Source organism: Xyrauchen texanus, chromosome 15 (assembly GCF_025860055.1).
Source record: "Xyrauchen texanus isolate HMW12.3.18 chromosome 15, RBS_HiC_50CHRs, whole genome shotgun sequence".
Taxonomy (NCBI): domain Eukaryota; kingdom Metazoa; phylum Chordata; class Actinopteri; order Cypriniformes; family Catostomidae; genus Xyrauchen; species Xyrauchen texanus.
Genome location: NC_068290.1, coordinates 37,235,153 through 37,258,715, shown reverse-complemented (window position 1 = coordinate 37,258,715; position 23,563 = coordinate 37,235,153). Strand labels below are relative to the sequence as shown.

General features: G+C 36.9%; 1 protein-coding gene across 1 annotated transcript in view; it reads right to left on the bottom strand.

Moving 5' to 3' along the window:
• The window catches only part of LOC127656228 (A disintegrin and metalloproteinase with thrombospondin motifs 16-like), a 117,915-nt gene extending 109,485 nt beyond the window's left edge, over positions 1–8,430 (bottom strand). The window contains exons 1-3 of the mRNA XM_052144434.1: positions 8,299–8,430; positions 8,109–8,205; positions 4,772–5,106 (exon numbers count right to left, since the gene is read on the bottom strand). Of these exons, the coding sequence (XP_052000394.1) occupies positions 4,772–5,106; positions 8,109–8,205; positions 8,299–8,394 (528 nt within the window). The 5' untranslated portion in view covers positions 8,395–8,430. The remainder of the gene's footprint in view (positions 1–4,771; positions 5,107–8,108; positions 8,206–8,298) is intronic.
• Positions 8,431–23,563: the final 15,133 nt, after the last annotated feature.

The window sequence follows — 23,563 nt, the reverse complement described above, 5'->3', positions numbered from 1 at the left end:
TATACTCTTTTTTTTGGTGTATATATATATATATATATATATATATATATATATATATATAGGGAATATAAATATATATATAAACAAAGTTATTCACCCCGTGAGCTCTTTTTCAGCTGCTGAAGCGCCCAGGGGTATGTGCTCAGCACAACGTAGTGTGCGAGGGGGAGGTCCGCTGGGAAGCGCCGTAAAGCCAACAGCTTGTAGAGATGAATGAACGGCAGAGGAATTCAGCTCTGTGACTGCTCTCTCGGCTCCGAAGAAGATATCTGATGTGTATTTGCAGCGTCACTCCTTTTATACCCGTATGTCTGGGGAGTGGCATGCAAATTCCACACGCCAATTTCTCAAAATCAGAGTCTGGGCTCCGCAGGAGCGACCCCTAGTGTCAACTCATCGACACAACGTAGAGTGAGTGACAGACGGGGAACCCTCTTTGCTATGCACTAATTATCTGGTTCACTGACTGAATTTTTTTTCTACGAGTTTGATGAAATTCCATTTTGAGGGAATGTGAGTTGTGTTTGACAGTGGTCTAGAGTTTGTTTTTGATAAATAATGTTATCATGGATAGAATATTTAAAGTTTATAAAAACAAAATACTCTTAATTGGCAACTATAAAATGCATCTACCATCTCTATGACTGATGTTTCCTCTGTTTGTGCATGTAAGTTTTGGTATGTGTGTGTTTGACCGGCCAACATCAATTACGTATTTATATTTCTTTGTACAAATTTACCAATTTTTGGAGCGCTCTCCAAGCCATGAAATTGACTTTTTCCCTGTCTGCTGCCTTCGTCACAGCTCAGAATAGTTGCTAGTGAAGGGTTTTCTTGTGGCACCATCAGCCACTGTGTGTTATCAGGACCAAGACCAGAACAAGTATGACTACCGATACTTTCTTTCTGATACTCACCTACACAGAGTCAAATACCTGTTTTTTTGTTTTATATTTTTCTGAACTCTTATCAACAGATTATTTCAATTTTATCATAAAAATTGTGTTTAAATTAATGAATGAATTAAAACTTTAATAACATGAAAATATAACTAATGATTTTCAACATAATGTGTTTTTGTTTTGTTTTGTTTGTTTAATCAAATTAAGTGCTTATATACAGAACCTCACAGCACAATCCAAAAAAAACCAACATTGCAGTTATATTTTTTCAAATAAAGTGCTGCATTACAGAACATCACAGATGTGAGACATTGCTTAAATATGATACAATTACCATTTATTTATTATTATTATTATTATTATTATTATTAGTTGTAGTAGTAGTAGTAGTAATAGTAGTAGTAGTAGTAGTAGTAGTAGCAATAGTAGTAGAAGTAGTAGTAATAGTAAAACAGTGAATAAAACAGCCGGTGTCTGCACAACACATTCTCCACACATTCACTAGTGCTCTGCTCACATTTGAAGCATGTTGCACATGCAAAGTAAACTATATATTTATCTCATTTGTTGCTTTTGTGATAAATAATCTCACTAGGACATAACATGATAAGAATTTGTGCACTGATTATTTACACAATGATATTTGTACATCAGATGGTATTGGTTTTTGGTACTGGAGCATTTTTACAAGCACGAGTATGAGTATATGAGTGTGGTATTGAACATCCCTAATCAGGACGCCATTTTCCTACAGCTTCAAAGTGTTCAGTCACATGGCTTTTGCGGTCGAGGTAATTAGCTACAAAAATAAATAATAATAATAATAATAAACATGCCATTAAGATGAAGGGGAATGGAAAATCTTATAGTGAGGTCCAAAAATGTGACCAAATTGAAAATATAAAATCTTTTACTTTAAAATATTTATAATTGTAAAAACTGTAAAACAAAGAAAAGATATTACATAAAACACAGAAGAAATATTTACATTTCTGAGCTATTTATGGATCACTAATCAATGCAAGAAAGTTGGTGACATTTAACGTGTTCATTTTGTACAAATGTTCACTTTGCCTGTATTGAAGCACACAAGACACTTTTTGGAACATTTTCAAATCATGCTGGGGTAACATGGATCATTGGGTTTTGCAATGTTGTGGAGTCCATGCCAGCTCCATTGTATGGCATACAGTAAGTGGGACATACCAAATAGAATGTTTTGAATAGAATGTCATAGAGGGCATTACATTTTTTTTAAATGTTGCTTTAGATTTGTTCTTCATATACTAATGCCTATGTGAGTACAAATGTGTTTATTTCTACTGAGGACAATTATAGATCCTCCAAATGTCTATTTGACTAATAAAGGAGACTCTGTTCTCTAATAAAACCTCCCTTGACCCAAATTTATGTGGGTTATTGAGTCACTGGTTTAAGGAGATTTGAATGCTGGGCTTTTAGACAGGATCTATTGATGGGACAGGGCACAGTATGTCAGTCCAGTCAGAGTAATGTCATGAGAACTGTGGCACAGTCACTTTGCTATTCCACCGCCTACTGGGAGCTGACTCTCGTGCAGCCTGGGAGCCAAAATAACAAAAGCATTCTGGAGGATCGAGGTTTCTTTGCAGGGTGAACATTAATCCATGGAGCAAACAAATATACAAATATAAGTAGATTGATGAATACAGCAGAAATAACCAGATTTGAAATTCAAAAGGCCTACACAAATGATCCATTGCATTGATGATGACACCGTTGTCATACTACAGTTCATGCCAGAAATGTCTCTTAATCTCTCTAAGGATTAGTGAATACTTTCTGGTCTGTTTTCACCATCATTGTCAGCTATTTGTATGACTAAACATGGACTAAACATGGAGATGAATCAACCAAGTAGGTTGTAAATATTCATATCAGATGGTAAATAATAAAGTAGAACAGAACAGAGTACAATAGAATACAATGGAACAGAGTAGAATGGAACAGAGGCGAATAAAACAGAGCAGAATAGAATAGAGTAGAATAGAATAGAATAGAAAAGAGTTAGAATAAAACAGATGAGTAGGACATAATTAAGTAGATTAGAACAGAGTAAACCAGAAAGGAACAGAGTAGAAAATAATCGAATAAACAATACAGAACAGAGTAGGCTAGAATAGAATATAACAGAGTAGAATAGAATGGAAAATATAGAACAGAATAGAACAGAGAGGAGTTTAAAAGAGTAGTACAGAGGAGTGAAATAGAATTAAATATAATAGATCAGAGCAGAAGTGATCAGATCTAAGATTGTTTGAAATTATTAGCTTTAAGTTTAGTATAGTGTCACTTTGAATATGTTAGTAACTCTTGGATGTGTGATTTGAATAAAATACAATTATAGAAATTACAAACATCTCAAAATAAACTGATAATACTGGTCTTGGGGTTTTAACCTCAGACCCATGTAGGTAAAAAAACATTTCAAGAACTAAAATGGCTACCAGTGGATTTTAGGGCAACTCATTCAAAGCTTAAAATGGTTCACAGAATAATTAACAACAGAGCCCCAGTTATTTTAAAAACTATTTTTCATATGTAAGAAAAAGGCACAGGTATAGTACGAGGCAGAGTATAATTGATGTAAGTTTAACAGTACAGTAAAGTACAGTAAAAGGTCATTTGAATACACAATGAATACATTGGAGCACAGGAATGGAATATGTTGCCTGTGGACATTAAACAAAGATCATATTTGCTTAAATTTTTTATTTAAAAAAACAATTTTAAATAAAGTTTCTTTGTGATGTTATTATGCTATAGAGTATGAAAGTTAATGTATAGTGGTGATATTTTACATATGTACAGTATATTTGATTTTATAATGTGCCAATGCCTGGGTATTACGAGCCAACAATGCTGTTTTATAACAAGGACCAAAATGGAAATAAGTCTATGACTTATTGTGCAATCCTTGACAAACAAGTTGTGATGTCTTGCTTTTGTCAAATAAACGTCAGCTTAACAGAGTAGAATAGAATGGAGGGTACAGAACATAGTAGGACAGAATAGAATAGAGCAGAACAGAGTAGAGTGTAATAGAGTAGAACAGAAGAGTAGAATATAATTCAATACAACAGACCAGAGCAGGAGTGAGCATATTAAAATAGAGGGAAAGTATAGAACAGAGTATTATAGAATTGAATTGAGTATAACAGAGTAGAGCAGAAAGGAATAAAGAAGAAAATAATCGAGAAGAATAGAACGGAAAAGGCAGAACAGATTAGGCTAAAACAGAGTAGAATATAAAAGACTAGAAAATAATCTAAAACATAGAACTGAATGGAACATAGTAGTGTAATAGAGTAGAACAGAAGAGTAGAATATAATTCAATAGAACAGAACAGAACAGAGTAGAGCAGAAAGGAACAGAGTTGAAAATAATCGAGAAAAATAGAATGGAAAATAAAGAACAGAGTAGAAGATAACAAGGTAGAATAGAATGGAAAACATAGAATCGAATATAAGTGAATAGAGTAGAACAGAGTGGAATAGAGTAGAACAGAACAGACCAGAGTAGAGTATAACAGAGTAAAACAGACCAGAGTAGAATAGAATGGAGAATACAGAATATAGTAGACTTAGAATAGAATAGAATAGAATAGAATAGAATAGAATGGGGTATAACAGAGTTGAATAAAATATAAATTATTGTATAGAATAGGACAGAACAGAAGTGAACAGAGTAAAAAATGTAGAATAGAATGGAGAATATAGAACAAAGTAGGCAAGAATAGAATAGAATAAAGTAGAATATAGCAGACGAGACTAGAATAGACTGAAGTAGAATAGACACACTAAAACAGCATAACCCAATGAACACTCACCAATCCCGCACATGTCGACAGGGCCACGGATGAGTTGACCTTTGACCTCAGTACCCCATGGTAGAAGCATAGGTCATCACTAGGAAAAGGATGCAAGCTCTTGGTGCCACTCCTGTCCAGGGTCTGAACTGTAAAGCTGGGTGCGATCAGGTCACGTGATGGCTGCAGGTCCAGGTGGAAATCTTGCCCTAATCCATGGAGTCTGAAGTGGACACTCGAGCTAAGGTCGTGAACTTGGCCATCCGTAGAGCGCTTCCTGCGGTGGTGGTGGGCCACAACATGGGAGATGTAACGACCTTGATGGTCCACCTCATATGGGGCAACAACATCATATTCTACATAGAGGAGGAAGTGAGGTCATCATTGTGTTGCAATGCAAAGTATATAACAATATTTGCAACATTGTAACTTTATACAGTACGTTATTTCTGTTTAGGTATGAATACAATTTAGAGGGGAATTTAGAACATTAATGTAATCGAAATGTCTGCAAAGAAATCTTTTCAGAGACTTTTTAACATCTAATAATTCAGTTTAGGGCTTGTATTTGTGTGGCATCCCTAAAGTGTGAAAAAATAAATAAAAATAAAGTGTGTTTTTCTCCACTCATATGGCTGGCTGCAATTTCTATCATCCAAATCTAGCTCTTAAAGCATGTGGATTGAGAAGATTAAATGTATAATTGATCATTTTATGATTAACATGGAAAAGGGACAATACTATATATAGCAAATGCTCTATTGTTATTGTAACTAAAGCAAGCTGATGTGAATTACATGAAGGTAGCATTGATATGCTGAGGACTGAGGAGCTATTTTAATGTTGTGTGAGTTTGACCTCTAAATAAACTCGCTCTCCTCTCATCCTAAAGGTGGTCTGGTGGCTGAAGTTATACATGCTTTTACAGACATGACCAGACAGATTTATGTTCTCTGACCGTGAGGTGAGACACTCATGAGACACACACTGATGACACACACACACACACACACACACACACACCCAAAGGTCTTTCTCTCACACAAACTTGCATACAGCACACAACAGTTTTGGAATGGGGGATGAGGGGCGGCGGCAGGGGGGGGGTCATTTATCTAAATTTGTTGTTATAGCAGGAGGTTGAGCCCTCCATGATGTAGGACTTAGATTGATGATTTCAAAGAAAAATAAGAATCACAATTAAAATAGCTACTAGTGCTATCCACCATAGATAGAGCCAGCAATATTTCATACTATATATATTAATGAGAACGAATGTCATCATAGGATGCGATGGACTACCATAAGCATACATATATATAAGAAAGAAATCATGTTTAAAAACATTTGTGAGTTTTTTCCACTTCAAACAATTAACTGTCTATTTTGTTTACCTGTCAATTGATTAAGTAATAAGATGGCAATGAACACTAGCAATTCAGCAAACAGATTATAGTAGATTGTTTATGTAGAATCACACAACGTGTTTCCAGCAGACTTTATTTGTTAACTTTATTATGGTAAAATTAGTACATTCAGTCGGAAACACTTTACCACAGTGTCCCCTTTGTTAAGGGTTTATAAAGGGGTTCATGAATGACAAGTAATTTACAAATGAATTATACATCATTTATATGCAGTTACAACAACATGCAGTACTTGCCAAATAGTGATCCATTTTACTCATATGTAATAAATACTTTATAACACTTATTCAACACTAGTGACCTATATAAATGAACCTTAATGCAAAGTGAACACAAATGTAGAATTTATTAAGCAGTTGCTAACATTAGAAGCCTATGTACATAAAGTTCAGTGTGGTAAAATGGTCATCAGGATTTATTATATGATATATGCAGTGAATAAGCATAAAGAGCTGAAAAATATTTTACAGAGGACCATAAGGTAAATAGTACTAGATAAACCGGGACAGCACCCGAGTATCATCATTCTTTTGACATCAGCGTGACAAGGAAAATGACAACACAAGTGAATCAAGACATTACTTTGATGAATATAAAAATGAATCTGACTGTTGCTAAATTACATTATTCCTTCCTTTTAATCTCATTAGAATTGTCTATTTCTGCTGCACTGTGACATAAATCATGAATTGGGGCATTTTATGCTTTTGAGTAATGAATAAGTGTATTTATTAACATGTAATTGTTATAACATGTAAGTTAAAATGCTCACTATTTGGCAAGCATTTGCACAAAAGTCACCCTTTTTATTAATGTTGCTATAACTTCATATAAATGATTTATAATGCATTTTTAAACTACTTATAATGCTGTTATAAACCATTATCAAAGGGAACATTAATGTAAAGTGTTAACACTCAGTAATGAGATCGTTTCGCACCAGAGTAAACCAAAGCCACTATATATGATATAATTTATTGGGTACATATGACTGCAACTGTAAAATTAAAGGCTCCAAGCAGTAGAAGAACATAAGAATATAAATATGACATCGCTGTGAATAAACAAGTTTGTTGTTTCAGGCTAACTTGGCGTTGTCATTCATATTATTTGTTTCTTTATTTATCTTATATTGGTTTATTTGTCTGTTTTGGAAAACTTTGAAGCACTGTCCTTGAACTGCTTTCTACCAAATATCGGGCCCCCCTGAAAGCACTGGCACCCTCCCTCCCACACACACACACACACACACACACACACACACACACACACGCTATTATATCTGGCTACTCCAGTCTCTAAGCCCATGCCAAATAGTGCAGAGACTCCTCACAGAATAAAGGCAGTAAGTGCACACAGAGACTGTTTGTAAAGCTTGGCTGATTGATGGAGAGCTTCTTCAAGTGTCTGCCTTTGTTCATTGTTCACTAAGACCCAGTGCATGCCAATCTTTGTGCTATGCCTCTCTTTCTCTGTGTGTGTGTTTGTCTGACCAGAGATAATCAGTAAACTAAAGCATATCTATTAGATAGACAACAAAATCACAATCCACTTTTATAGTGGGTCAGTATACAGTGGATTTGGCAAAAGGTGTCTAATCATCCCAACACAAGTTTCACCACCGTTTGGTAGTTGTATTTCAAGGTGCTTTTATTAAAAGGCTCATATCAATTAGGATATCTAGCGCCCCCTGCCGACAATATCACATGCAGAATATGCATTTCTCCACAGCTAAATCTCTCACTTACAAATCCACCTTTATGTTTCTTTGGTAGGATGTTTTAACTTTGTAATATGCGTAATAGCCCTCTAAAACAATGCATACAGCAATGAGAATAAATCACTCAAAGCTTCCATATAATGGAACAAAAACATCTAGTGCGACTGACAGCTGTCAATCAAATCTGAGTTGTAACTGTATGTGCCCTCACCTGTGTTGTGAGGTAACCGCAGTGATTCCAGCAGAAGTGCAGGTTTATTGTTTACACGAGGACCACGATGAAGGGTTGCAGATGCAATATGAGCATTCTACATGGAGAAACATTGCTCAGTGAACATGCATAAATTGCATTGCAATTATAAATGCGATTTATTTGGTGCAAGAGGCGCATACATGCTCACCTGGAGGCATCCGATGATAAAAATGAGAAATAACGACAAAGAGCAGATGGATCCGGTATAATTCCTCCTTTTTGGCACAGAGCGCAGGCAAGCCATGTCTCCTGCAGACCCTTATCCAAATGTACTGTGAACAACCTCTGCGCGTCTCCAAATGCGCGCTGCGCTCTGAATGAAACACTTGACGAGCTATAGAAAGCTGTCATATATAGTAGCATTACTGAAGTCCTTTTGAATCACACGGGATTCCGAACGCATGATCTGAATCCTGGCTTTGTTGTTCCAGATCCAACACCATGTTTATAGAGATATTTGCCTTTGCTACGGGTTCTCTGCACTAGATGGTCTAATAGAGTTCGATTGAGGATAAGCTTGCCATACTTCATGCAGACGTTATCAGTCTCGCGCCCAGCAGTGGTTGCGCGCTCTCTGCGTTCAGTGCGCTTGGTTGACTGTCTTGTGAATGAGAGCGCATTCGGACTCCGGGGAGCGGCGCACACGCTTCCAAACAGCCGATCAAAAGTCACACCTGTGCGCGAGAGCCCCGGGGCCCGTGATGAGGGGAGGGTCTAAACACCCCACCTCTGACCCCGGACCCCTGCAATACCCTGCTGATAAAAAAGGTTAAACACTCTGTAATGTATTAAATACAGTCGCGTAAAATGTTCACCTTGGGCGCACACAATTGAATTAAGCTTGATTCGGATGATCAGTACCAGTTGCACCAATTTATGCAATGTTCACTGTCTTCAATACATTTATTTGCAATTATTGTAAGATTGTTACCAGATATTTTATGTTTGTAAGCTCAGAAAATATTACTACTTTTGTGTGAAATGAGTAGTTGGTCATTTTGTATTTCGTTCATTTGTTATTTGGTATTTGGTTAGGTGCTTTTTTTAATTTTATTTTTTTTATTGGTTAAACTTCAAATAGGATGGGGAAAAAGGAGTGTGGTCTAATGGATTACAAGTACTGTTTACTGTATGCTGTGCACTATACACTATACACATGCATACATTATACACTGCTGTAGTTACCTTATGTTCCCTGATGTTTTAACTTTTATTAACGTTTGATAGTAGCCTAATGTTGGTTTGTTTGTTTGTTTGTTTTTATGTAGTATGCAATGTATAAATAAAATTACATATTTGAAATAGGGCCTATAAACACAACACCTTGAAATATATATTTGTAAACCAATGTAAAGAATAAACACATACCTATTAGAGAGCTGAGATCTTTGCAGATAGGATTGTTTGGTTATTTTCCAGATGAATTGCTCATATTTTCACTCTATGTGAGTTTTTTTCATCTGTATATCGACTGTGTCTGAATTCCTTCCTGTCTAATAATACTTTGATGAGAAGCTGTACAGTTCCCAGCAATGCTTTGCATTATGAATAAATTATGCAGATTAGTGTGTAGTGCTTAGCTTCACTTCTTGGAGATTTTAGATACACTGCTGTTATTTCATTTGATGTCATTTTTAGTTATTTGTCTTTTTGTGATTATTCAGAGCTCATTTTATACACAGGGCCAGCCCGTCCAACAAGCAATACAGGCGACCGCCTGGGGCCCCGATGTGTCTGACATATGAACAAATCATAGAATTTAATATATTGATGACTTTTAATTTGAAACTCTCTGCAATCCAGTGGTTTCCAGAGTGCTTACATGCTGGATAGTGTGCAGTGCAAAACAAATTTCACATAGAATGAAAATATGAGCTATTAATCTGGAAAATCATCCAAACCAAACCATCCTATCTGCATAGATCTCAGCTCTCTTATAGGTATGTGTTTATTCTTTATATTTGTTTACAAATATATATTTTGAAGTTTTTTGTTAATAGGCCCTATTTAAAATATGTAATTTTATTTATAAATAATTATACACTATACACTGCTGTTGTTACCTTATGTTCCCTGATGTTTGAACTTTTATTAACTTTTGCACACATTCTGGCCAACTTTTTGCTTTCATTGATTTTGTTGCTCTAATGAAACATTTCAAACATTTTTAGCCAAATTTCAAGCATTGTCAGCAGTATCCAATAGAATTTAAAATATCTAAAACTATTTTAAACAGCATTTTCTTATTTAGTGTAATTTAAATGGGTAACACGTATGGCTGTATTGGTTAACATTAGTTTACTACATTAGTTAACATGAACTAACAATGAACAATACTTAAAAATCGTATTTAGTGTTAATTTAGACATTTACAGAACTTGTCAATTTTTAACATGAGTTAATACAGTGTGAACTAACATGAATAAACATTAAACAATTTTATTTTTATATATTGACATTAGCGAAGATTAATAAATGCTAAGAACGTTGTATTATACATTTTTAATGATACCTAATGTAAACCTTATTGTAAAATGTTACCCAGTAATTGCCATACTTGCAGTTTCCATGACATCATATTAATTGAGACACTGGTTTATTTGTACTTCTAGAAAAAGGTTGAAAGCTGATCAAAATAAGGTGATAAATTGGTGACTTGCAGTATCTAAAATACACATATTCCCTTATGCATTCATGTACATTTGAACCTAACATCTTCATGTTGGGGGAAATAAAAGCTATTGGACACGTTATTTGTCATCTACCGAGCTATACTGTATAGTGCTTCTTTTTTAAAGTTTTCTATTAAAAAAAATCTGCTCATTTTGCTGGATTGTAGAGAGTTTCAAATTAAAAGTCATCAATGTTTTAAATTCTATGACTTCATATGTTCACGTGCTTTGCACATTTGGCCCCTGACAGACAACTTTGGGCCCCAGGGGGTTGCCTGTATTGCCTGTAGGATGGGCCGGCACTGGCTACTATGAAGAACTAGTTTGTTGTATATGTTGTCAAATGACCTCACTTTATTACGTTTAATTCAGTGAGTGGCACATAGTTGTCAGCTCAACAATAAATACAGATGTTTTGCATTTCGATTTTCTGTAAAAATGTCTCTTGTCTCTTGTTTACTCTTGTCCAATTAAATAATGATTCAAAATTTTTTAAATTGCTTCCAGTTCATTTATCTTCCTGGGAATGTTGAGTGCATTGAATTGTGACATACATCAGCTAATCCACACAGTGTTCTGGTTCAAGACTGGACATGTTGGAAAATATTTAAGTCATCCATATATTTCATAACTGAAAATGTAGATACTGCATAGGAAACATACTCCATGAGTAGTATGGTTGTATGCTCTTCCAAACACATTCAAACTTTCTCACACACTCATTGCAGGATTTACCAACCACAAAAATGTGCTTAGCTCAGAGTCAGTATGAATCCAGCAGCTGTGTTGGACAATGTTCCTATAGCTCACCAGAGCAGATGGGCTGATTTTGTTATAGCTTTTATATGCTCAGTAATGGCTGACAATTAGTTAATAAAATATGTTCTAATGTGCAAGCGTTAAAAACACACGAAAAACAAACACGTACACTCGTTTACAAGTGTTTTGAAGAGTTGTAACCAAAAAGCCATTCGCTTTTTTATACAACTTTTACATGATGCTGCCACAGAACGGCACCATGAACTTACAGGCAAAATCCCATTGAGGTTAACTAAGGAAAGCATGGGGTTAAGTGTCTTGTCTAAGGGCACAATTCTGGTGGCGACTGAACCAGCAACCTAATGGTAACAGAGGACATGCCCGGTACACCACACCAAAACCCCTGCATTTTATTAAATGCATCCTAAATGAAAATGAAATAACTCATAATATAAGATTATATCAGTATAAGTTATACTGTACAGAGCACAAAGTTCAGTCTAGTGGATACTGAACAAATTTGGATTTTACCTGATTATTTATATTATATATATATATACACACAGGGTTGGCGAGTAATACATGTAACGGGAATACATATTTAAAATACAAAATATAAGTAACTGTATTCCACTGTAGTTACAATTTAAATCATTGCTATTTAGAATACAGTTACATTCAAAAAGTATTTTGATTACTGAAGAGATTACTTTGCTTTTTATTGTCATTTATTACATTTAATATTTAGTCCTTTCAGATGGAAAACATTTATACATATAAATGATGTGACCCAAAGTGCATTTGAACAGCGGTGAAACACTTTCTTATGATGTGTTACATTCATACGAGCAGACAAGAGAAGTACGTTGAAGTAAGTTTGGAGCAGAAGAAATAGAAATAAACATTGTGTAAATTGTTAGCTTTATGCTAAGCTAAAATGCTATTTCTAGCCATTTTACATGCACATGTTTCCTGGTACAATCGTATGTTTTATCAAGAAAATTCACGTTGGATCATAATCTCTTTTTTTCTAGTAAGACCTTTGATATTAGGGCAAAATCATATTTTGATAATTATTTTTGTATTGTTTTCCTGTAAAAATATCATGTGTATTTTGTCTTAATGTACTTTAATGGAGTTTTTATAGTCAAAACAAATGAAAAATCTACCAGTGCTGAAGAAGTAATCCAAAGTATTTAGAATACTTTACTGACCTTGAGTAATCTAATGAAATACATTACAAATTACATTTTACAGCATGTATTCTGTAATATGTAGTGGAATACATTTCAAAAGTAACCCTCCCATCCCTGTATATATATATATATATATATATATATATATATATATATATATATATATATATATATATAGTGTAGCTCAATCAGATGCAATGCACTTGCTGTATAGCCATATAGAGAGGGTATAAGAGCATGTGATTGACAACCAGTTAAAAAGAAAATACTTAATTGTAATGCTTATAGATTCTGGTAATAAAACAAGTTGTAACATGCCTGAGTGCAGGTAAGGATGCTGTGAGTGGTTTTACAGTTTAGGCACCATAGATAACAGTGTATGCAGATACTTAGCCTTATTCCTCATAGAAAATCTCAACTAAAACATAATCACTATATTCCCATGATGCCAGAGCGCTGATTGCAATATATCATTCTCAGAAACTGAATACGTTTTATTCCAGTATATATAGTAAGACCTCCCAGATTCAGACAGCATACTTTCCAGACATTTTATTGCTGTCTTATCTCAATGTCTCACCGAAAAAAATAAATAAAAGGAAATTACACTTGTTTTCTGTTAAACTGCTCCTCACGTTCCAAAACCATTTCACTTGTGATTTCTCAACACTGTCCTTGCACAGTTTAATAATGGCCACCTACAGGCAGTAAACAATCCATCATTTGAGACTGAGCTTGCTGTGAAACAACGATTGGCCATATATTGTACATATTCTGAATACTAAATGCAGCCTTTTCCAGTGTACAAATACATAACGTAATACATAAAAGAAAGGTCTTTTAAATGCAAATGAAACTCTGATCACATTTGAAGTAAGGTAATATTTTTCAGATGGGCAATATGTGTATGCTATACATAAATACTGTTAGAAGTCAATGTTGTTTTATGGTGGATATAATTTCATATAGTATGAAAGAGAAAAAAATAAGAGACAGTTTGAGGGACTTAACCTGCATGTGGTCTAAAGCTTATAGTATGCATTATTGATTTTGAATAGGTTTTTATCTATTTTACATGCATTGCTATTTCCCTGCTAAACAAACTATTAACCTTAAAAAATGTCAAATAAATACCAAGAGTTTTACATTTTTTAAAGAACATGTTCACAGTGTTTACCCATTCAAAACTCGCCATAACAATGCTAGAGTGTTTTGGATGATTGCCACGTAGGTTGTTGCAATGCCGCGGCAAAGGTGTTCTGGGTGGTTGCTAGGGTATTGTAAAGTGGTTACTACATTGTTGTTTACTAGCCCATGTCTCTATGCTATTCTAGTCCCTAGATATGATTTAGGTCTTTCTTTTTATAGGATGTTTTTCATTAATTTTATCATCAGCCAAAATCAGAAGTTTCATCTCTTAGAAAACCTCACTTCAACAGGCTGCATAATTTGAGGAATCATTCATGTCTTTAGTACAAACAGATCAGGAAGAGTTACGTACTAAGGTTTATTACTTAAGCTTAGGGGGTTATTCAAATCCCTAATCTAAAAGTATCAACCAATGTAATAGTGTTACTTGCCCTAACATACCACTAATTAGCTAAAGTAAATATTAAGCATGAGCAAAATGTAATGTAAAAGTTCAACTCTGTAGTTTTGTTTTTAGATTTACTGCTGCAAGATATTTTCTCAGTTCAAGTACACACACACACACATTTTGCCCCATGAAGGGCCGTGGGGAGTTTATTTCACTGGCCCAACTTAAACTCGCCATTATACTCAGCAATGGCACTGGGCCATCTGAACCACTCTGACCTTACTGGTAAATTTCCTCTCAGACCTGGCAGCCACTATAAAATAGAGGAGGAGATGAGAGTCAACTGCTATGGAGCAAGAATGAGAAGAGAGAGGAAATAAAAGAGAGGAAGATAGGGAAGAACAGAAAAAAGAGAAGAGAGGAACAAATGGAGAAAAGGAGAGTGATATTGAGTGATAGTGATCAGAGAAAGAGGATTTAGAGGATTTTACAGTACCATTTCAATTATATTTTTAAATATGCTTGTGTGGTAATTTAGGGAAGTAAAGGCTCTGATACATTCACGCACAAGATATTCTTAATTTTTTTAGCTCTGAGCTATAAGGTTGAAACAGTCAAACAATCATACAAACACTGATGAGCCAAAACATCATGACCACTCATAGGTGAAGCGATTGACATTGATGTTGAGTGCTGAATGCTGGAGAAATGGGTTGGAGTAAAGACCTGAGCGACGTTGACAAGGGCCTAATTGTTATGGCCAGACGACTGGGTCATAGCATTTCTGAAATGGTACAGTGGTGAGTATCTACCGGCAGTGGTCTGAGGTAGGACAAACCACAAACCGCCGAGAGGGTGTTGGGTGCCTTAGGCTCATTGATGCACGAGGGCAACGAAGCCTATCCCGTCTGGTCTGAACCGAATCAAGGTCTACTGTGGCACAAGTCACAGAAAAGTTTAATGAAGGCTATGGGGGGAATGTCACAACACACAGCGCACCCTGTTCTGCATGGGGCTGCGTAGCCGCAGACCAGTCAGAGTGATCATGATGACCCCTGTTCACCATCGAAAGTGCCTACAATTGACCTTGGAGCAGTGGAAGAAGGTCGCCTGGTCCAACGAGTCCTATTTCTTTTATATCATGTGGATGGCCGTGTACGTGTACGTCGTTTACCTGGGGAATTGATGGCACCAGGATGCACGGTGGGAAGGTGACAAGCTGGTGGTGGGAGAGTGATGCTCTGGACAATGTTCTGCTGGAAATACCAGGACCAAGCCATTCATGTGGACGTCAATTTGACACGTGCCACCTAACTAAACATTGTTGCAGACCAGGTACACCCCTTCATGGCAATGGTGTTCCCTGATGGCAGTGGCCTCTTTCAGCAGAATAATGCACCCTGCCACACTGCACACATTGTTTGGGAATAGTTTGAGGAACACAATGAAAAGTTCAAAGTGTTACCCTTACCTTCGAGTTCCCCAGATATCAATCCGATTGAGCATCTGTGGGATGTGCTAGACCAACAAGTCCGATCCACGGTGGCTCCACCTCACAGCTTACAGGACTTGAAGGATCTGCTGCTAATGTCTTGATGCCAGATAAATATGCAGTATATAACATGTATTATCTGCTTTTGTTTTAACACTAAAATGATGTCATTTTCTAGTGGAACTCCATGCCTTTGGCCACCTGGATGCTGTAGCTGATGAGAACCTCCATTGTCAGGTGACCTCTCTACACAGTACATACACATTCATATTGAGTTAAGTTGTTGAACTGCATTATACAAGTCTTTGATAAAAAACAATATTCCTAAGAAAACATGTTTTCTTTGAAACACTTTAATTAGAGTGTGGTTTTTTAAGCAATATATTAACACATACAGTATATGAGACATGAAATTCTACTGCATAGTTTAAATGACCCAAATAGAAAGGAAGTTTCAGATCTTTGAGGCTTTTGCTAAATGTGTGCAGGAGAAATTGCTCTAATTATTGCCTTTCATGTTTGTGTGTTCATCAGGGCAGAAAGAGCTCTCTAGCAGAGCGGATACAGTGAAGAACATGATGTGTCCAGTCTCATGATACACTGCAGGGGTAATGTTTCTGTGAAAAGGGCTTCACCCTCGTGTTGTGTCTACAGACTGGTTAGAATAACAGAATGAATCGCGCTCTGTGAAGGAATCTAAGCACAGCTGATTGCAACAGGGATGTACAGTATGAAAAATAAAGCTTCACCTACATCTGAATAAGGAAGATCTACAAACTTTCTTAAAGGGATTATGGTTCAGTTAGTCACCTTCAAGGGTATGGATGCCAAGTGTAAAATGCCTAATTTTGTGTACTTAATGAATTACGTGCACAAAAAGAAAAAAGCTAGTTGCATTTTGTCAACGAAAACAAGATTCTAAACCAAAAACTGAAGTTCCTTCCATTTCAAGGACAGAAGGTTAAATTTACTTTTCATTTCGTGGATAAAAGAAAGGCAAATTTGCACCCTTGTGCAAATAATGGTGCATGCTATTACAACCCGGTGCAAATAGTGGCAGATATTATTTGAACCTCAACCCTGGTGCAAATAATGGAACATATTATTTGGACCTCAATTGATATACTAATATACAGTATAGGGCCATCACTGCAGAATGTTTATTGTGTGTGTGTGTCTTTTGTATTTGGAGTTTCACAGAAACCCTTCACCACCCCTAAACCTAACCTACGAAAATTACCCATGGTTTTACTACAAAAACCATAGTTTTACCATTGTATTTCCAGTAAAACCATTGTAACCACAAAACTAACTTTTTTAATTATTACTACAGCCATGGTTACTACAATATTACTAGACAAGTCAAGTATTTTTTTATTTGTATAGCACTTTTTCAAAACAAATATTATTTAAAAGCAGCTTTACTGAAAATTATGCTTTGATAGAAAAAGAAACTGTAATTTAGTAATGTCTAAGAGTCTTAATAGTGCGGTTTAATAAAAAACATGACTGTAAATTGTGCCTTAATGTACATAATTAAATAAATAAATTAGCAAATAATATTTGTATTTATTATGTAAAACCATGGTTAATTTTTTATTAGGGCTTAACCCTTTCCTCTAACCAAAGGAGTGATACAATCTAAACACGACCGATGCCAGCCGTGGAAGAAGGTCATCAACCATCATGCTTCAGACCAGGAAGGGAAAACGTGTGACCAAAAGACCCCCTTACCCGGATCAAACCTTCTCTGAACCCACCGACCAAAGACCAAATCAAACTGTAAATGTTGTTTTTCTGCTCTTTCATGAGGTCTGTGAATTTCAGAAGGGAGCGCTGCATGTAGCATCTCTCGTCCCATCATCCCTCCTTCTGTACTACAAAATGATATCTAATGTATTGGCAAATTCGTGTTTCAACCGCAGCAAGACATCAATTAAATAAACAATCTTCAATTAACTACATTTACCTCTGAAAAGTGATCCAATGACCATTGTTTGTTAGCTTGATGAAAGGAATTGTAGAGAAGAGAAAATTGCAAAAAGTTTAAATACCATTACCGTCATAGAAACAACAGATGCAGAGTGGAAACTCATTTCAGATATTTTAATGTTTTGATGTTGTACTATGCCCAATCGACGCATGGGTGTGCAAATGTAATCTTTAGAGCCTGTTTTCTCAAAAACAAGGTTTGATGACAGCCAACAATCTATATCTCTATGATTATATCTCGACATTGGTTTAGGAAAGAAACATACAGCTTATATCAATTAGATGAGACCATATGTAAAAAGCTCTTCATTCAGGGAAATGGAGGAGTCAGGAAACAGCGAAGCAGGTTCAAGTCAGTCTTTTAATTTTAAGTTTCACACACACAATCGACGGTAACCGTCAGAATGAAAATAAGAAATAAACAAAGGAAAGCACCATCAGCTTTTGTTCTTGTACGTCACTCTCTGTCTCCCTCTCTTTGGACACTCGACGTGCCTTTTATGTCTCCCTCCGCATCACTATAACAAGAGACAGGTGTTAGGGTTAATTATGAACCAGGTGACAAGCCTTACTGCTCTCTCTCTCTCTCGCAGACCGACACATGACCACGTCCCCACAAAATGGAACTTACAAAAATTATTTCAAGGATGAAATGCATTTTGTGAAATTATGGATCACAAACTCAAATTGACAAAATCATTTCGTGATCCAGACAATCCCTTTCATCGACAAATTACATATCTAAACATATAAACATATTTGAGAGTGAAATGCAAGATGTAAGAATAACAGAATTTTGCATTAATGAGGCCTGTCAATGACTAATCTATGTAATAACTCTAACATGTACAAATGCTTCACCTACAGTAAACTGGCCATGATCATAATTGTGAGTATTAAATGCTTCATGTGTTACAGTAACATGTACTGAAACCTCTGAAACCCATCCAGGCTCACAGTGAAATCTGATAGAGCCAATCACAGTCAGCCAAGGAAGCTTATCAGTGAGGCTGTGACATTTGGAGTGTGTCTGGCCCACAGAATAAAGGATAGTGGCCTCATAGTTTGTGGGCCAATGCCCGGCGTAAAGCACTGAATGAAAGAGCCATTGACAGTCATTCTACAGTCCCTCACCACAGGAAAAACTTGTCTCTCTCATTCTCACCATATGTGGAATACTGCATCTGCACCCCAGCCGCAGTACGGAGAGCCAGAAGTCTGGCCAGGCCAAACTGACCCACACATCTCTAGTAAAAAGAGAGAGAGAGAAAGAAGGCAAAGAGAGCAAGGCGTACAATCGGTCTGTCTAGCCTCATCTCAGACTCCCTCTGGAGTAAAAGCAAATGCTGTAGTCTAGCTGAGAAAGACCACCCGGTCTCAGCAAGCTCACCTTTAAAACGAAATGCCTTAGGAAGCAATTTTAAATTATATAAATAAAAGACAAGCAAAAGGTCTCTCATAGAGAAATCTGATATATGGCCATATATGAATATGTACGTCTATAAAATTATAGTTCATATATTTGAGCATATACTGTATGTACATATTCAAATTCTGTGTGTTTTTGTGAAAACGGTACATGTATGAAAACAGCTATTTTTGTATATTTATCAATTAACTTGTAATGTCCTAGGTACACCTGCGCAGTTACCCTAGACTGTTGACAGGTTGTTCGAAGCATCTTGGAGAACTTGCCACAGTTCTATGTATTTAGGCTGTTTTAGCTGCTTCTATCCCATCATGTAATCCCAGACTGTCTCAATGATGTTGAGATCCAGACTCTGTGGGGGCCATGCCATCTGTTGCAGGACTCCTTGTTCTACTTCTATTCTATTTGCTAAAGGACTGTTTGGAAATCTCAGATTGATATTTCCTATTGGCAAAATAAAGCAGAAGTTATAAAATAACACTCTTAAGACAAATATTTTGGTGAAACATCTAAAAAGACTTTTGCACAATACTGGATGTTCCATAAATGCACAACAAGTATGTTACTTTTTTGACATTGAAACCCAAATATGAACGAATATTTCTTACAAGTGTTTTACACATATTGCTATATATCATATTTCTGTATGTGCTGCAGTCTTTCCATGAAGAATGTCCACTAATTTAACTGGACAAGGGGCATTCAAAGCAAGGGATCAATGATTGGCTTGTTAACCCCTGCTTGTAGGAGGTGTAACTACACCATTCTATGTTTCTCCATTCAAAAGTTGCTGTGTAATCTAGCATCTTTTGCAAGCCACGTGTAAATTGCAATTGTTTAATTATATTAGGGCATTGTTAATCTATAATAGATACAGCAATCCATCCAATCTCCTGTATAAGGTCCAGTGAGACATTAAGAAGGTTTTCTCTTTTGGTTGTGATATTATATATGGTGAACAGGTGGAGCTCACTTGATTCATACTGAAGATCAAAACTGATTTTCTGCCCCAATTTTTAGACGCAATGGTGTTACACTGATAAAACCAGAATGATCTCATCGTCTCCATGGCATGTGCATTTTACTTTCTCAAGCACGTATTGTACATGGCTGGCCTTTCTCTTTTTATTTTTATCCCTTTCCCATCTCTTTTTCCCACTTTCCCAGTCTCAACTCTGACTCATTTCCTGGTTCTATCATACCCCATCCCCTCAAACAGTTGGGTTCTGGAGGTAAAAATCTCTAAACGTATAAACTAGGGCTGTCAATTTAAAACAGAATATATATATATATTTAAAATTCTTGTGATCAGAATACAGTTACTGAATTTCAATTACTTACAAGTACATTTAAAAAAAACTAGTATTGTGATTACTTTCCAAGGAAGTAATCAGTAAAGTCAGTAATATTATAAAATATTTAGAGAAGTAATTAGTCATTCTAAGGGGGTAAAGATGGGCAAGGAGGAGGCGAGAACCAACTTGTCAATATAAATAATAATTTAATGAAAACTTAAACCAAAACACACAAACATAAACACACGACGGACATGCCCGTAATTCTCCCTCTCTTGAACCATCGTCACCGCCTTTATCCCTTCCACACCCCATCAGGCCGATTGGGGACCGGGCGTGCGACATTCTAGCCCGTCCACACCCCCTCCGCTCCACACTCCTCCCGGCGTTAACTCAGGCCGGGGTGCCACCGGCATGACATACCCCCCTTTCCCTGGGGAGGGGCGTGCTTTGCACAACAACAACAACTACAAAAAAAACTAAATAGGCAAGGGAAAAGGCCAACATGGTACGAAAGAGAGAGAGAGAGGAGAGAGAAAAAAAGCTCACTTACAGGTTCTCTGATCTACCGTCGCGTGGTCCTCGGACACTCCTCCATACACTCCGGCAGATGACAGCCGCTCCTCTCCAGGTGAACCGGAGTCAAACCTCCGACCCCCAGCGGAGAGATCACCCCTCCGCTTTTCTGGCGGCACGTGGGGACACTCCTCCCCTCCTGGCAGCGGCTCCCTCTCTCCAGGCGGTCGGGGAATCCAGTCCCCACTCGCCCCGCAGACGGCAGCCGTTCCCCACGTCTGGGCGGTCGGGCTACTCCGTCACCCGGCAGATGGTAGCGGCGCTCCCCTGGGTGGACGATAGTGTCGAGGACTCTGCGACGGGCATCCCTCCTCCTTCCCGGGTTTCGGCACCAATGTAAGGGGGTTAATGGAAAGGAGGAGGCGAGAACCGGCTTGATAATATAAATAATATATTAATAATAAACTTAAAACAAACACACACGACGGACATGTCCATAAACTATCTCTCTCTCCTAAACTATCACAATCCTCCGCAGTCAGCCTTTATCCCTCTCGGAGGCTTGATTAGCCTGATAAGGGACCGGGTGTGTATGATCACGACCCGGCCCCACCCTCCGCCCTGCCACAGTCATTTGTAGTGGTCTAATTTTTTGAGTTACTTATCAAACACTGCTCAAGACAGACCTATCATGAGCTCTGGGATTGTTTAGCAGTAATACTGTACATACAGTCCTTTTGTAGAAGCCACAAATCAGTATGATTTCAACTTTATTTAAAAAAATGGTTTGATTGCTATATTTACTGTGAAAAACTACACTACTCATAATCCTAAATAGAGATCGACCAATCACAAAAGTTGCTGTTACATAGAAACTTATAATATTGTGAAAGAATTCAGCAGCAAACCTCCACTCCCATTGAGCTAGGTCTATTTGTATTGCTTTCAATGGTACTCTTTTTTTATTGTATTAGATTACATAATTGGATTACACCAACTCTTGAAGAATCTTTTGAAATTCCTATGGAGACAATGAATGTGAATGTGAAAGCTAAAAACAGTTCTGCTGTCTCTGTCTAATGTCCATCTATTGTCATGCCATCCTCTTTCGTTTAGCGCATCTTCAATGTCATACAGTGCAGACACGATCCTGATCGCCATTAAATCCTCCAACAGACCTTCCAGGCTTTCCAGATTGAGTTTGAAACCAATTGCTGAGAGAAAGTTGAAAAGGTGACATGGAATGAAATATGGAGGGCTAGAAATTAAAGTCACCATTGAGCCAGAGATATAATGCAGGACATGGCTGTCAGATTCAGCCTGTTGTAACTTTGAGAGCAGGTGCTTCAGATTTCATGGTAGACAAATTTCTGTTAAACGTTTGTCTCAAATGCTCCCATCAGCTCATTCTTTTCATCTGAACATCATGTCCAGGTGCTTTACATGATGGAGATGTGAAAGGGGATAGCACGTGAGAAACTCACTCTGCCCGTTTGAAGTTTTATACTGCTTGTGGAATCTAGGGAATTCCAAGACACTTTAAAGACAAGCGTTTGATTATTGAATTATTGAACTACATTTACACTTGGTGAACTGGAAGACTCTTTCTTCAACAAGTTCAAAAGTAACATAAAAATGTAAATAAATAAATTGATAAATCAGAAAAAATTAACAGATTATGTACTTGATACTAAGGCCAGAAACATACTTTAAGTCGGCGACACTCTGTGCAGTTTTATGGTCCTTTACAATTGCTGCATGTCAGACTGTACAATATGATCCCAGTGAAATCTTGGGCCATGGCACACTGTGCCAGATTATGTCAAATTGTATGATACACATAATGGCATAGACCTTAGTCTCAATCGTCCCAATTGACAGCACTGACTGGGTGTTTTATCTTGTCAGGCAGTCGTAAGGGTCGTCACGCTGTCATGTCAATGGATGTCAATTCAGCCCAGAGCCAACAAAGGTCACTCTCACCTGAGTATTAAGAATATTTGGATGCTTCCTGTTTAGTATTATAAAAGGGGATCATGCTGTCTATTGAGTTACAAGATATAGTTGTAATGCTTGGCCATTGCAATGCAAGCATCAGGTCCTCTTGTACATACTTAATGTGCATTCGTGCTTTACTGTAGTGGTAACAAACCTCAGTACTCAGAATCAGAATCAGAAAAAGCTTTATTGCCAAGTACGTTTTTTACGCATACAAGGAATTTGTTGTGGTGTTGTAGGTGCGTTTACACAGTCTCTAAATATATGAACAAGAATAAAAATAAAGCAATATAAATATAAATATAAATGTGTCCCCGCAGTATCAATTAAAAGTAAGTATAAAATAAAAGAGAGCAGAGTAGTGCAGTGAAATGTAGAGCCAGAGGTGAAGTGTGGAGAGTGTCAGGGTGGGTACCGGGCATTGTTGATAAGGCAAGTGGCGGATGGGAAGAAACTGTTCTTGTGGCGTGAGGTTTTTGTCCTGATGGACCTTAGCCTTCTGCCGGAGGGGAGTGATTCAAAGAGAT